Source organism: Petromyzon marinus, chromosome 45 (genome assembly GCF_048934315.1).
Source record: "Petromyzon marinus isolate PM22_M1 ecotype Great Lakes invasive population chromosome 45, UKy_Petmar_22M1.pri1.0, whole genome shotgun sequence".
Taxonomy (NCBI): domain Eukaryota; kingdom Metazoa; phylum Chordata; class Hyperoartia; order Petromyzontiformes; family Petromyzontidae; genus Petromyzon; species Petromyzon marinus.
This window is the reverse complement of record NC_133711.1, coordinates 8666510-8682573: the sequence shown is the minus strand read 5'-3', so window position 1 is coordinate 8682573 and position 16064 is coordinate 8666510. Positions and strand designations below refer to the sequence as shown.

The 16064-nt window shown below is 47.5% G+C and overlaps 1 protein-coding gene across 4 annotated transcripts in view; it reads right to left on the bottom strand.

Annotated features, from left to right (window-relative positions):
- RALGAPB (Ral GTPase activating protein non-catalytic subunit beta) overlaps nt 1-16064 on the bottom strand; it is a 58942-nt gene that overhangs the window by 29042 nt on the left and 13836 nt on the right. For 3 of the 4 annotated variants that reach the window (XM_032971226.2, XM_032971227.2, XM_032971228.2), the window contains exons 9-15: nt 15608-15920; nt 11888-11914; nt 6015-6354; nt 5065-5235; nt 4014-4128; nt 1513-1660; nt 111-172 (exon numbers count right to left, since the gene is read on the bottom strand). In XM_032971226.2, coding sequence (XP_032827117.2) covers nt 111-172; nt 1513-1660; nt 4014-4128; nt 5065-5235; nt 6015-6354; nt 11888-11914; nt 15608-15920 — 1176 coding nt within the window. The remainder of the gene's footprint in view (nt 1-110; nt 173-1512; nt 1661-4013; nt 4129-5064; nt 5236-6014; nt 6355-11887; nt 11915-15607; nt 15921-16064) is intronic. The other variant, XM_032971231.2, reaches the window with a different exon arrangement.

The following is a 16064-nucleotide window of genomic DNA, read 5'->3' as shown; positions in this document are numbered from 1 at the left end:
ACTCCCTGCACCAGGGCCCGGGCCAAACCATGCTACACGACTGACGCATTTGTAACACCGTGGTTTCCAGAGAGCTGCGATGTTCCTGCCGCTGCCGAGCAGTGTCTCACCTCCGTCTGTGGGCCCACAGCTTCCAGCAGCGCGGAATCCTGAACCATACTGAGCATGGCGCCTGATACACGGACAGGGGACCGGGAAGGGTGGAGAAGCATACAAGTGGGAACCACAAAAATCATGGGGTAAACAGATGAGCACAGATGAGCACGGCTACAGAATGACACATCGACATGCCCTTTTTGTAAATCCACTGCTGGCGAGGGCCTCCCAAAACCGTAGGGGTTTATTTTGACGATACGTCACCAAATTGGTTGGTGGGGATTGGGGAAGGCGAATAGGATAGACGTGACAGCATAGAAGTGTAGTACAACAATTGAGTTTCCTACATTGCGAACAGCTGCTGACGTCATAGCCCCGCACCCATCCAAGCACTATCCAAGTTCATTTTTTCACTGCTTAGCTTCTGAGATTTGACGAGATTGGACGCATTCTGGGATATATGGTCAAAGCCACCATATTCAGATCCTCCTCCTTGCTAATGATGCATCACACACAGGATCATGTATATGCATTCAAACTACTAGTTACTGAAGGACGTGCAATTAGATACAGATGAACAATTAATGATGTTTTGTGTAATTTAGATACCAATTTGGCAATTACTTTGAGGTATCATTCAGATATATGTCTTGATGGTGCCCAAATAATTTGGTGATATTGCATTGGCAATGGTGTGGAAGCATTCTTACCCACTCTGTCTCTCTGGTCTCTCTATTTATGTGCTACAAAGGGCCATTGCCCAAAACGTCACCTGTAATATATTTGTCCTTTTAAAGCCACGGTGTTATTGATTAACGTGTTAGTTTTTTGTCATGTTACGCAGGTCCACCATCCAAAAGGAGGATGTTTCATGCATGTCACTACATTTACTTCATCTCGTTAAATAAAGGACTCTACAAGATACCAATAAAAAAATATATAATAAAATTCTATATTCAAGTGATATGTAATATATACTGCTCATCTCTATTTAATATTTACGCTTAACATTCCTCCCCCGCGACCCTCCTCCAGCAACGTGGCATCCACCAGTGTCGGCTCGCACATGGCACCACGGTGGCGAGATGTTAACTCCCTCGCCTGGTATACAGGAGATCGTGGGTTCGAACCCAACTCTAATGCCTTTGTATTTTGCATGTTCCCTCTTTATATTTTGCATGGTGGTGTGGATTTTTCTCCGGGTCCCTCCGGTTTTTCCCTCCACATTTAGAGTATTTGGCTGCTATAAATTTCCACACGATAAGGCACTTCGTTGAGCTATCATTTGTGATAGCCAGGTCGATTCCAAAATAGAGCTCTATAAGCTCAGTGGGCGTTACCTGGTAAATTAAAGAGTTTAGTTTAGCCTGCCACCCACGCATCGCCAGTGGCGCAGCGCCACCTTGGCCAACTGACCCAGTATCATCTGCGTGTTGCAGGAGTCAGTCTCCGTCTGTAGCGCTCCGATCAGCAGGTTCACGAGCCGCAGTTTGAGCACCAGGAAGGTTCCGGGACGCTCCCCGACGCCGCCACGCTCATCCAGAAAGCGGTTGTCCAGCACCGTCTGGACATACGGGGGGGGTGGATCATCGGCTTGTAAGAGGGCACACATCTGGTTGCGTAAAAATACGGGCTTATTCCAAATGATAGGTCAAGGTCAAAAGGTCATCGCTGCCAGGGATGCCATCTCCTCACCCTAGATCATTCGCTTTTGTCCGTCTGCTTGATCTCACAGTTGTGTCACCTTGACTTTCCAAGAACTGCAGTTATTGCAAAGTCAGTTCTTGCAAAGTCAACAGCCGACCTCCAAGGCATGTTTTGAAACAAAAGCAATAGCTTCAAGCACACTAAAACCCTCTGCTTTGTTTAGATATTTGGATGACACATTGGCGGTCTGGCCACACGACAAAGATACACTTAAATTTCTCAATCATCTCAACTCGCAAAACCCATCCATCCAGTTCACCATGGAAGTGGAAGCTGCCAGAACTCTACCATTTCTGCCTATTCTGCTCGGGCGCGGTTGAAATGGTAAAATGACACACAGCGTTTACCAAAAGAAAACACACACTGACGCCTATCTGAATGCAGAGTCACACCAGCATCCCGCACAGAAATCCGGTCTCATCAAGATGCTCATACATCAGGCTAAGAAAGTGTCAGATGGTGACAGTCTGAGAAGTGAAATTCAACATGTTAAAGAAGCGCTGCAATTGAACGGTTACAATGATGCACAAATCAATAGGGCATTGAATGCCAAAATCAAATCGAATAACACGAGTGTTGAAACTGATCAAGTAATTTAAACTATTAAAATACAATACTTTGTGGAAGAAAATGATAAACTAGCCAGATGTTTGGGAAAACAAAACATCCGAGTTAGATTTGGCATGCTACATGAAATACAGAAATTAATATCTGGTACAAAAGATGTATTACCGAAGCTATCAACAGAAGGTGTGTTTCAGATTAATTGCACTTGTGGCAAATGCTATGTTGTGCAAACAGGACGGATGATCAGCACGAGACTAAAAGAGCACGAAATGAATATTAAATACTCCCAAACACAACTGTCGGCAGTGGCAGAACACGCGTGCCAACAAGGACACTCAATTGATTTTGATAATGTTGAAGTTCTATCCAAAACTAGTTACTACTGACCAAGGCTAATTAGAGAATCTATGACAAATATTTTTTAACCCTTCGGATAGCGACAGACTTAGTGCTGCTTGGAAACGAATCATCAAACAATACATTTTTTTTAAATGCGTGCCAATATTGGTCACCATACTTCAATAGGGATTACTGTTGGGGCTATATTAGTACACACAATCGACAGGAGGTACATACAGAGGTACTTGCATAATGCACATGCAAAATGTATGTTGATTCTTGATTTGAAGCTTTCATGACTTTCATAACTACATAACTTTACCGAAAGAACCAAAGAGTATGTGTGTTGATTACCATATAAAGAAGCCAAACGCCAATTGATACCCATAGTAATTTGTGCATTCATTAATCCCCCCCCCCCCCCACTTCGCGCAAGAAGGGCACACAAGTGACGTCTTCACGTCTCCCACTATTTCAGGAACGAAACAAGAGGATTTCTCCACAAGTCTGGCTGCTGCATGATGATGCCGGTTGTAATTACTGGCGAAACGTCGTACTCAGGATTGTAAAATGTTGTGGCTTTGATCTCAAACACACCGGTGTGCTGTACCAGTAACGAGTTGCCACGTTCTGTTTACGTGACAAACCTTACTAATTGGCTGCGTCAGGTGGTGGCGGGTTTAACGACACATTTATATCTTTACGCGATCTAACACAAAAAACCTGTGTTATGGATGCCATGTCTCCTTTGCACGAGGATCCCGCTTGAAATGCCTGCCCTATTCCACGCCGAATAAATTTTGCATTTGCAAGTCCCTACCCTCCTATATGTAAATGTGAACATGTAACACCTACAATAAGCACAGTTGGCTACGTACGGTGCGAAAGAAGTTAAACATACATACATGTTGAGGTACAGCCCTATTGTCAATCTACTGCTGGATGATGGCCTACTGGCACCGTGCGGGCCATGGAGGCCGTTTGACCATACTTAACCAAGCTTGCCAGTGTTAGGTTGGTGAAAGCGGGGAACATAGACACTGAAGAATAATAGAGTGCAAAGGATGCCGCTGCACTGCCCTCTGCAGGAAATGTAGCTCCGCAGCAGCCTACAAAACCTGTGTAATTATGCGTGGTGGTCACCCATTCAAGCTCCCGTGATCGGGCGCATCCCAGGTGGCTTGGGTCACAGGCCCCACCATCGTAAGGGTGTTTTTATTCGCACCCTCCCCTCATCATCTGCCGTGGATCTTGTTCCCTGCCAATGCCACGACAATGGCCCCCTGCTGGTGTGCGCGGGCCACCTCGGTTCGCAGGGTCCCAAAGTGCAGCGGCAGCGGCAGCATGGAGAGAAGCAGCTGGATGGCGGCGTGCCGCAGGTCGGTGGTGTTCACAAACGGCTTGAACTTCTGCAGATCCCTGGGAGAATCACGTGGACACTCAGCCCCGGCAGTAAACGGATGCAAAAGCTGCATCGGCTTGGCTCCGTAAATTTAAAATCTTGCGAGAGGAAACACCCTGACAACGCTGTACGACTCTGAAAGGTTTACAAGCAAGTGGGCTGTTAACATGATTTATTGCAAGCGATGGGTAATTCGTTGTACAGGTTCGCGGTTCGAGCCCAGAGGCTGCCCTGGTTAATAATGCGAGTGTATGAACATCCAGTGTGCTTAACAGTGGATCTCGTAATGTTATTTAACAAAGTGCTGGTGTCATGGTCTGAATTTGCCCAATGCAAAAAAAATCTAATTACTTAATTGGATAAAACCACATGAGAATAATAACCTCCCCCCCCCCCCCTCCCTCGACTGGAAGATTATTCCCATCTGTGAAGGATAGTACCTTTGCGATAACCTTGAACTATAAGAATGGCGCGAATACCAAACGCACCAATTTATTATTAAATCTGCACCTCCAATGTGGCGATAACTACGCGTACACAATTACAACAACAATATACAGTGCTCTCGCCAATCCACTCGTCGATGAGCGGAGGTGGCGTTTACGTCACCGAAGACGAGTTCGATGGGTCGCTGCAGTGGTGAGATGTTAACTCCCTCGCCTGATATGCAGGAGGTCGTGGGTTCGATTCCGACCATGACGCCTGTATATTTGGAGTTTGTATATTCTCCCTGTGGTTGCGTCAATTTTTCTCCGTGTCCTCTGGCTTTTCCCTCCACATTTAGTGTATTTGGCTGCTATAAATTTCCACATGATCAGCCAATTGGTTGAGCCATCGTTTGTGGCCAGGTTGCTTCTGAAAAAGAGTTCTAATAGCTCAGTCGGCATATCCTCATATGTATGTCCCACGCCATGAGATGTGGGAGAAGAGGGTGGTCAGGGTGGTGACCATACCTGTCAGGCAGGATGATCTCAAGGGCAGAGATGAAGTAGGGCACGAGCACGTGGATGCCCTGCAGGTCGGAGCAGAGCAGCGTGGGAGAGTTGAGCAGGATGCTGGCGAGGACTGGGCGGCACACGGCGCGCTCCTGGATCTGCAGGCCTTGTATCAGCACCATGTAGAACCTGCGGCGGGCACGGCACCAACGCAAACCAAACGACGTGTTGCAATGGTTCAATAGAATAAGAATGCTGGCCTGGACATACTTGCTAGCAGGGATGACGGCCAGTGGTAAAGTCTGGCGTCGGAGTGGTAATGGATTGATTGTGGCTGATGACATGATCAGTAGAGCTAAATGCTGAAAAAAACACACTTGCAAGGGTCAGAAACCCATCGGATTATGTCTTGTACCAAATAAATATGGAAGAATTATCAAGAACTAAATGTTATTCCCGATCCTGATTCTGGGAGCAAGCTGTCATCATTTTATAAACTCACTCGGATCTGGAAGAACGCTGGCGAATGGTGGAACGACACGAATGTTCGGGATAAACACCTGATTAGAGACCCAAACATTGCACCTCCTGGCTTTGACATTCCTCAAACACACTCGTGGTGTAACCGTGAACCGCATCAAAACATCAAAAAGGCTGAAGTGCAAAGATGATCCACCAGTGCGATTGTGGCTATGCAACCCCAACTATAGACCATATAGTATACCACTGTAGTCTGCACTCCTGCACTGGAGTAGCAAAACTACACGAAGCCCTCTCGTGTCTAGCAGACGACGGCACTGGGATCTAGCTCCTGAACGAATTGCCATACACGTGCCAATTAACAATGGAGGCAGTGAGGGGCGGGCACTGTGAGTGTGAGCGTTCGCACTGCGATCGGGTTCAGCCTCCGCGTTCCACCTCGGCCCACGGAGTGATTGGTGGTGGCAGCGGCGGCACAGTGCCCTCACCTGGCCAGGTAGACGGGCAAGATCTCCTCGCCCGTCTTCTTACTGCAGAAGATTCTGCAGAGCGTCCCGCACGCCTCCGCGCGCCCCGTGTCGTAGCCCTCGGGAAGATCGGCCGAGTCGAGGGACAGCAATGGAGCGGACCCGGGGCCACCTCCGCCGCCCGCGCCGCCCGGGCCGCCGGGGCCGCCGGGGCCGCCGGGGCCGCCCGGGCCGCCGAGGCCGGATAGGTCGCCCGCCGTCGGCTGAAAGGCCTTGCTGCGGCGGACGTCCTGAGCGGAGGACGCAGCGGACGAGGGAACCCCGGCGCCGGGGCCAGAGGCGCCGCCTTGCGTTGATAGACCTGCGTGCCGAGGAGGGTCAGGGGCGGTGGGGTTGAGGGTTAGAGTTAGGGCGAGCAGTGTTGGGGTTTGAGGGGTTAGGGTGAGTCGACTTGAGGGTTAGAGTTAGGGCTAGCAGTGTTGGGGTTTGAGGGGTTAGGGTGAGTGGGGTTGAGGGTTAGAGTTAGGGCTAGCAGTGTTGGGGTTTGAGGGGTTAGGGTGAGTCGGCTTGAGGGTTAGAGTTAGAGGGCTAGCAGTGTTGGGGTTTGAGGGGTTAGGGTGAGTGGGGTTGAGGGTTAGAGTTAGGGTTAGTAGTGTTGGGGTTTGAGGGGTTAGGGTGAGTGGGGTTGAGGGTTAGAGGTAAGGCGAGCAGTGGTGGGGTTTGAGGGGTTAGGATGAGTGGGGTTGAGAGTTAGAGTTAAGGCGAGCAGTGGTGGGGTTTGAGGGGTTAGGATGAGTGGGGTTGAGGGTTAGAGTTAGGGTTAGCAGTGTTGGGGTTTGAGGGGTTAGGATGAGTGGGGTTGAGGGTTAGAGTTAGAGGGTTAGCAGTGATGGGGTTTGAGGGGTTAGGGTGAGTGGGGTTGAGGGTTAGAGTTAAGGCGAGCAGTGGTGGGGTTTGAGGGGTTAGGATGAGTGGGGTTGAGGGTTAAGAGTTAGAGGGTTAGCAGTGGTGGGGTTTGAGGGGTTATGGTGAGTGGGGTTGAGGGTTAGAGTTAAGGCGAGCAGTGGTGGGGTTTGAGGGGTTAGGATGAGTGGGGTTGAGGGTTAGAGTTAGAGGGTTAGCAGTGGTGGGGTTTGAGGGGTTAGGGTGAGTGGGGTTGAGGGTTCGAGATGGTGGGGCAGGGGATTAGGGGTGGAAGGATAGGGGGGTGGGATTGGGGATTAGGCGTGGTGGGGTTGGGAAGGGTTAGGTTTATGGGCAGCGGTACTGATAAGATACAGGAGGGGTTGTGGTTGGGGAAAGGGGAGGTGTTAATTTTGTGGGGATCTAAGTAAGTGTTGATAGAGAAGAGTGTTGATATTACGGTTGGGCTTAGTGTTCAGATTAGAACAATGGTTAACGTTTAAAATTGACGTGTGGTGCACATTTCTGAGTTTTCTAACAAGCAATGAGGTTTGTATTCTTGGTTCTTTCGGTAAAGTCAAATGTTCTTGCTGTGGTTTTCACACATGATGATGATTGCTTGTGTTGCAGTCGAAACGTCGTGAGCATTCTATTGTTTTATATTTTTATTATTTTATTGTTTCCCTTCTACGTGACTTTACCGAAAGAACTAAGAATATGAATCCCTGCAGTCACGAAAGCTTTAAATCAAAATGAGGTTTGTATTAGGGCGGAGGTACATTTTAGGGTTATGCGTGACATTATCATCAGTTTAGTATTTTTTTCGTAGTAGTTTTCGGTTTCAAGTCATATCAGGGTCGGTCATCAAAAGGCATTGCAAGGGGGAAAGTCAGAAGGGCCCAAGGTGTGGCCAGGGGGAACAGGTCACATGGCACACAAAGCCACTGTAAAGCAGGCAAGGCCACGCTTACAATGGTTATAATAAAAGCTTGCAAGCGCATGGAATGCACGGCGCTGATTAGTCGGCGACAGCGGCAGCGGCAGCAGCAGCAGCCATGAAGTTCTTTCCGAGAAAGTAAATAAACGATCCCCGTAAACAACGCAGATACGCGGGGCACAGGCGGGGGTGACGGAAGAAGAACAGCGACGGAGCGGCGGGACAAACGCACGACGCGCTCGGGCACCGCACGGGAAACCAGGGGCTCTGGGAAGACAGCAACGACCACAAAGCGCACACCCCCCCCCGCACCGCCTGCCCAGAGCCTCACGGGCTGCCAAGAGACACGCAACCTCTAGACCACACCTCGGTACGCGGTTCACCACTGCTACCGCATTTGACTTTGGCAATGTTGTAATAATAATAATAATGCTGCTGCCCTTTGTTTATCCAGGAAAGCCTCGCTTAGGCTGCAGACTTATTTTACATGCGAGTCCTACATTGAGACTATTGGCACAATCTCGATATTATGAACTGCACACCTCGAGAAACCTTACACGGACTGACGTTTGGATGTGTGACTTGTGCAAGCTTTCGCGGTGGTACTGTACAAGCTCTCCAAGACGTTTTTTGGGCTCCACCGTGTGCTGTTCAACACGATGTTCGACGTTTTGCTCGGCGTCCTAGGAGCTTCTTCAGGAACTGAACACATCGAAGAGCTATACGGACACATGCTTGGGCCATACGAAACTAAAGTTGCTGTTTTTATCGTTTCTGTAAAAAAAACGTAACTCTTTTTTTCTCAGCGAAAACACTGCAAGCGTGTGTTTCATTGCCAGAGGAATGATTTTGACTTAATCCAGTGCTTAAGTGGGACACAACGGTGGCAATGACTCAAAAGGGTACTGTGATGAAAAGAAACGAACTGGAATAATAACCAGAGGGGCCGTCTAATCCTGCCAAGAGTCAGGGCACAAACAGCAGCAGCAGCAAAGGCAGCCGCACAGAGGCACACACCACAATGGACACCAACCAAGAGTTTTGATGGCAAAAGAACAATACGATAAATCAAGCATGACTTGCAGAGCTCATGAGTTAGTTGTGGGATGTTATTTAAATATGATTTTTGACTAGCCAACAGTTTAGTTAAGGATAATTCTTTAAAAAAAAACTGTTGAACACACACGCAATATAATTATGCCAAAAAAACGCACAACCAATATAATAGCAGTGCATCAGATAGGCGTACACATGTGAGAGAAACACAGGCATGAACACAATCCAGAGACTGCGCAGGAGATGTATAGAGGCTGATAACATCAACCACTGCTGGAGTTTCATAGCCGGTCAAACTGGCGGCGCTTGAACCTAAACCTTTCTACCACACTCCTCACTCACAACGACGGGAAAGCACTCATCACACCATGAGGTTTGCAATCCGAGTAAGCAAACATCGTCTAGTCCAACGACATGGTCAATGCGATGTTGAGGGGACACCACGAAGGTGGAGGGGGGCAGCTGGGGAAAGTGGGGGGGGGGGGGCTGTAACATCATGCAGTAGAGCCCAAGTGTTAAGTTCACACACCGCTAGAACACGGGCACCTCACACTGGCAACCGCTCCGCATGGTGGCACCACGGACCAGTTGTGGGCATGGAGGTGAGTCGGCGGAGTCAAATCAGGTATGCGTGGTTTTAGTGCAGTAAAGTATGAATTATTTTTAAAGGACGATATAAACCCAAAACAACAAAGACCTAGGCTCGGTCATTGGGCTGCCCGACATAATTTTTAAACATCACTGAAAATAAGAGACTTTAAAATCATGTTGGGGCGCTCCTGTGCATTTTAATAAAACAGTAATGTAGCGATGTCACTCAGGCACTATTACAGGGCATCTGATCATGATTTTAGTCTCTTTTATCATGAAGGAAGCTTCGAACTCATATCAGATAGCCTGGAACAGACAGCCAAGGCAAGTATCTTCAAGACAAATCACTGTTTGTTGGATTGTATCTTCCGGAAAGAGCTTAATGAGAGCCTGGTCTGGCACGTGGAAACGCACGTCCACGCCCAAACGCAGCCTGACCTCATTCCCATTCACCGCAGCCCTTACCTCACATATCCAGCTGCCAAACACTTTGCGAGCTCGGGAAGCAAGACTACGTTGGCTCGTGTGGCTTTTCCGATTCCCAATGAACCATCACGAAAGTAACGCGAAAACAAATGAGTCTTTATTCTTTAACCGGACACTGCACCGCAACATTGTAGAAGAGCAGGAAGTTAATTGGTTACTAAAAGAGAACGTTATGCCAGCGACTCTTAACACATGAAGGAGCAGCATGGGTCATATACCGCAACAGGTCCCATGTGCGATTGAGAACCACGTGTAGAGTGTGTCCCATTGGGCAGAGAGCACCAACCAACGAGTGTCCGAGAACCCGGAGTGGAAGATAAAAACACAGAGGGGATGGGCACATTTTTCGGAAGTCAATGCCGTAAAAAAAAAATCAGGGATTTGAGCAAAATTGTAAAAAGTAAAGCAATGAAGCCACGGGAAAAGCAAAGTAATCTAGCGGCTCGCCTGACAAACACGCACGCAAACAAACTCGTGCACATAAAGGAATACAATGAACCTCACAAGAAAGCATCTTCTAAGGGAAAACAAATCACCCATATTAGTTCCATCAATCCTCCATGGAAAAAAAACTGATTTTGCTGGGTTACACAGTGCTGTAGATCAGATTAAAGGGAATTCAATTGACCAAGTTCAGCTCACCCAAATTGCATGACCCAAATTCCCAACAAAGTCAAAATCAGATCTGGGCAAAAATGATTGGCATTTTCTTTCTTCAGAAAAATATTATCTGAATCTCAGCAATGTCGTTGTGCTATTCAAATGAGCATTCAGCTGTTTATTTGGGTTTTTAGAAGTGCATGGGGGTACACGTTTCCATTGCTGCCAAACGTTCCAACGTGCGCAATTAAAGACACAAGCGCGCACACACGCACAGTGCACACACGCACAAGCAAGCCGCCCCAACACAGCGCCAGGCTGGGATGAGATGTAACAGTGCGATTGCAACGATGGAACCCAGAAAGCAAGGATGTTAAATCCTCGGGGAATGGGACGATGAATACAGAACCCTCTCCGAGTCCAAAGCGGTTCATCGTCATGCCCGTACCATGTGTCCAACCAAACTGACCAAGCGAAACTGCTTGCGAATGCTGGAGGATTTTGACACAACCATAAGATGTCCGAGCTACATCTGAAATTGAGCCACGCCTGTAATTACGTCATGGGCGCACATCCAGCCAAAATGTTCCCCGAGTGAAATAAAGTACGTGAAAGTGCTTTTTGATAGACATTTGACATGTCGTAAATTACCATTTCGGCTATAATTTAAACCATCCCCATGAACGTATTAATTTACAAGCAGTCGACAAACACTAAGTGCTTTTCACAGCCACTTAAGCATCTATGCCAATAAGATGCAATTTATTATGTATTATACATCTGTACATGAAAGTAAGTTTCCATTTCAAGCAGAAAACAGAATAATTTGCTGAGGCTTTTTACTAATTTCCTACGCGTATTATCCATGAACGTCATATCCACAGAATCGTGAAAGGAATGGTCGCATTACCTTTCCTGCAGCTGCCCGATAATAACCCACTGCAGAATTGTTACATTTCACGGTGTGACGTGATGAGGGTGCTTAAGACCCCATGTGCAAAAGTAGGTCAAATGAGTGTCAAGCGTCACGGTCGCAACACCTAGAATGCTCGGCCATGATTGTAAACGGGTTGTTTAATTCAACTCAATTGAATTAAGTGTGTGACGAGATTTTAAACAATTGCGACGTGCTAGCGGTTCAGTTTTGAGCGTTGGGCAACGGGTCGCGCCGATGTTCACTCGTGGCAAACGGTGGCCCGGGAGTTTGCTCAGCCAGTCACTGCTTTGATTTCAGAGAGGGTCTGGAGAGGGTACTTAAAGTGGCAAGCAACTGCGAGGCAAGCTACGCCAAGAGGCGGCGGGACAGAAAAGGTCTACTTACAATAAAGAAGGATTTGGGTAAAAGATGCTGCAAGGCAATAGAAGACAAAGAAATAAAATGAAACGCAAATCATGAGTGTAAATCAAAGGGACCAAAAACAAACCGACTTCAAAAAATTCAGTGGCGCAAACACAAACACGGAACGAGACACTCGGATGGCACTCCACAGCCACGGCAAGTCTGCGATGAAAAATTACACAGTAGGTCAAAGGTTGTCGAAAATATCATGCATATTATCATTTGCCATACTATTCAAGGGGAATCGTACAAAAAAAAACAAGTTCATAATTTAAGTAAGCGAAATCTGATTTCAAATTTTAATGATGTGGTCCGTCCAATCAGATATTCACATATCACTTATTGCTCAAAACATTCCTGCTATTTTTCCAAGGTCAGGCTTCAAACAGCTATAAACAAATAATTATAATAATAATAATGGAAGTCCCCAAAAAAAATATTACGATAAAACCAATTACCAAAGACGTCTCGCATTATGAAGTGCCTGAACTTTTTGACAAGGCTAGATTGCTTTTAATTATTCTGGGTTATGCCTGGTAGGCAAGTTAAACATTGCACACATTCCTGGTTTATGACCGTTGTTCCAGCCACATACATCACAGCCACGCTTGTCATACGGGGCTGAAAATCCTATCGGTCATTCCCTTTGTCGTGAAACGATTGCAAACCGCTTTGTGCCAAGCATGTAAATTTTCCCACACGGCGCAATGCAATTTTTTTTATTTTATTCAGGAGGTGCAGAATGCTCCATTTACAATTCACCAGCACGCTGTGAATTGTAAAGCTCTGTGCATCTGTCCGTAACAAGTATTATATTAAATACACATTTTCTCTTGTAATGAGCCTCCTTAAAATCTGCTGTTGCGGAACACTTATTACACACACCTATAATGAGGCTGCTGCTTCAGATAATTGCGATCCTTATGGGAACGCAAGTGTTCACAACACACCAGTCGCAACCAGGAATAATTACTTCCATGGGAGCGGTGTTTTTTTTAACTCAAGGACAGAAATAAACAGTGCATCAATGTTTTTGATTCGTGTGTAAGGATCAAGAATCATGTGTCAGAGTTAATGTTTTGCGAATTATATTATGTTGTGTATCAAGCGTTCTAGTCACCCTTACAGCCGCGATCGTCTGCTTATATTCATCACATTTTAAAAAAAATACAAATTTGATTTTATAATCGAATCTCTAGTAGCCCGAATCGCACCAATATATCGAAAACGTAAGGGTAGCGAAAAACTTACACCAGTGCTGATTATCGTTCATAAAATCGGCCACTCGATTCATCACAAACTTTGTTGTGTGGATCAGCAGCGTGGCCCTAGACTCATCCGAGGTGCACGATGACCAGACAGGGGTATGTCGAACGCGCCGTGTGACCGGTACGCTCACAATAGCCCTTCCGCCTGGCCGGGTACACTTACAGTGAGAGGACATGAAGCAGCGGACAGTGCTGATATCATCATCAGACACCATTTTTTGGAAGCAGTCAATATACTGACAGGAGCTTTAAGCAAACATTTTGTCCAAATTTACACTGCCCGGGCTGACCACTGTGTAAATATAAGTTAAGTGGATGTGGCAGGGGGGAGCGACTGACAGTTGTTTTACAGGGGGCTGCCATGCCTCACCATCTAATACAGGGTCCTTCAACTGGTGGCTCGCGGGACAGATCTGGCAGACGAACTGTCTTGGAATGGCCTGCCGAGAGCTATGGCCCGCAGAGCGCTATAAGCTCGCCGAGACTTACAGAGATGCACACTGGGCGATGTAAATTAGGCGAAAGACAGAGATGAGAGAGCTGTAGGAAAAAATATAAAGCTTAGCGAGATGAGAGATAGACGAGATGATAGACCTGGAGACAAGAGGTAAAGACGTTATGACGTCGTAATAACACGCGATGTAATTTCTGTACAAACGCGAAATCATGCCATTGTGTCGTCATGTGACGTTTGACATCATGCGTCTCGCCAACGCTCGCTAGTTTTAACATGTAGCCCGCTGGAACACACCGTTGAACAACCGCAATCTGCTTAGAACAAGAGCGGACGCCGTTGGTAAACTGCGCATTTGTGTTTGGGCAGCAGTATAACGAAACCACAAAGAGCCAATCGGAGGGTCCCTTGAAGGAGACCTCCTAGCTGGTTCTTGTAGAACCCTGTGCCTCCGACCCCAATTCAAGCAGAAACTAAAATTTTAGCCGACGCGTTGATTATATTGCAGAAGGTGACTTCTCAGAAAAAAACCTGTACAAGCTGTTTGCCTAAAACCTTTGGGGAAATCTACTGACAGGAGTCACAAATTACGGTCAACACATTTCCCAATGTAAATGTTTTGTTTTTAAAAAGATGCGTTACTTGTTTCAATCAAAGGTTGCTTGGTTTGACTAAGTGACTGAAACACACTTAGCGTTATCATACACGTCCATTCCACCACGCAGTGTTCCGCTGCCAGCGCGTTACTGTGGCGATGTTGTCTGTGCCACTCCCATCGCAACTCGGCATTGCAACACGTTTTGGTGTCCGACCGGGGAGAGAACGTAAGGCGATGGGTTGGAACGCGTTGCGGAATGGTGCATGCAACTTGCAGAGCCAGGCAAACTGGGGCACATTTTACAGGTGGGCACACGTACAAACGGGCCGTGCGTTTGTCCAAGCGGGTACACAACTCTGCACTTGCTGGGGTTGACGCAGAATATGAATAGGCATGCACATGTTTGTGCGTGAGCGTGCGTAAATCATCAGCTTGTTTTATACGTGCACGTTTAAGTTGATATAGTTTTTTTATCGAATATCGGTTTAATATTACGTAAAAATGTTCCTTCCATAATACATGTTTTGGGTTAGATCGCGTAAATATAAATGTGTCGTTAAACCCGCCAACACCCGACACGGCCAATTAGTAAGGTTTGCCACGTAAAAAAACATGCCAATTCGTACAGCAAACAGGGTGTCTGGGAGAGTGTCAGGTGGTGGCAGGGTTTAAAAACGCATTTATATTTACGCGAGATAACCCAAAAACCTCTATTATGAATATTAGTCGCGAAAGCCTACGTGTTGAACCAAAATGTCACTTGCTTGTTACTTAATTTGTGTGCATTTTTCCACTGATATAGGTAGCGTATAATTATCACAGGTTACTGTTCTGGGTCAGTTCAATTCTGACGCTGCACAAACATACACAAAGAAACTCGGGCGTGCTGAATTGTTCTGTCCCTTTGGCCACATGCTCGGCGATTTAGACATGCAATGATGCCTTCGCGCATCAATTAAAGGCGATTCTTACGCCCATTATACATTCCAAAATAATTTATACCGAGTCAATAGTGTTCTATTTGTCTATGTTGTGTGCAACAGTTTCATGTGACGCCTGCAGCCAGTGGAGGCGCTTCAACCATCACACTATTAATGGAATTGACCACTCAATCTAATCATAACCCAGAATCATGACAATTAATGATGGAATGGTGACTCCGAGTCATGGCAACTCACAAAATCATTACATCGTTACATGCCTCTTACTAGGCTATTAAAATAACAAAACTTGCATTCAGAGCCTATCAGCATCTCGCTAAGCCTCACGACTCGTACCTCAGCAGGAGGGGCGTGCTGGCCGTGCTGTGCCGTGCCGTGGTGGGCGAGGCGTTTGATTCGAGTGCTCAGACGCGCGGGCCCGGGGGCTCGGGAGGACCTTACCCGTCATGCTGCCGTCACGGCTGACGGCGCCATCCAGCCGGCAGCTCACGAGCGCCGCGTCGAACAGCCACTGGCCGAACAGGTTGAGCACGGAGTTGACGCGCGGGCGGGTCGGCGCCGGCGGGGGCCTCGGCTCGCAGCTGAGCTGCACCAGCGAAGGCGCCGCCTGCTGCAGCATCGCCCCCTGGTCGCGCGGCGCGGGCACCAGCGACGGCGTCGAGGACGGGGCCGAGGACGTGGCCGATGAAGAGGACGACGCAAGCGCGGAGCGGCTGGCGTGGGTGCCGCCCGGCACGCCCTGGGAGTGCGACCCCTTTGTGCGGAGAGAGCGGAGGGGGCAGCGAGGGGGCGTCGAGAACGTGAACATTGGGTTGCGATCAGAGATTATTTAAATAGATTGGTCTACCAATTTAGCCCTCCGATGTGTTTTTGGTTTATAACGATATTTTCACTCCAC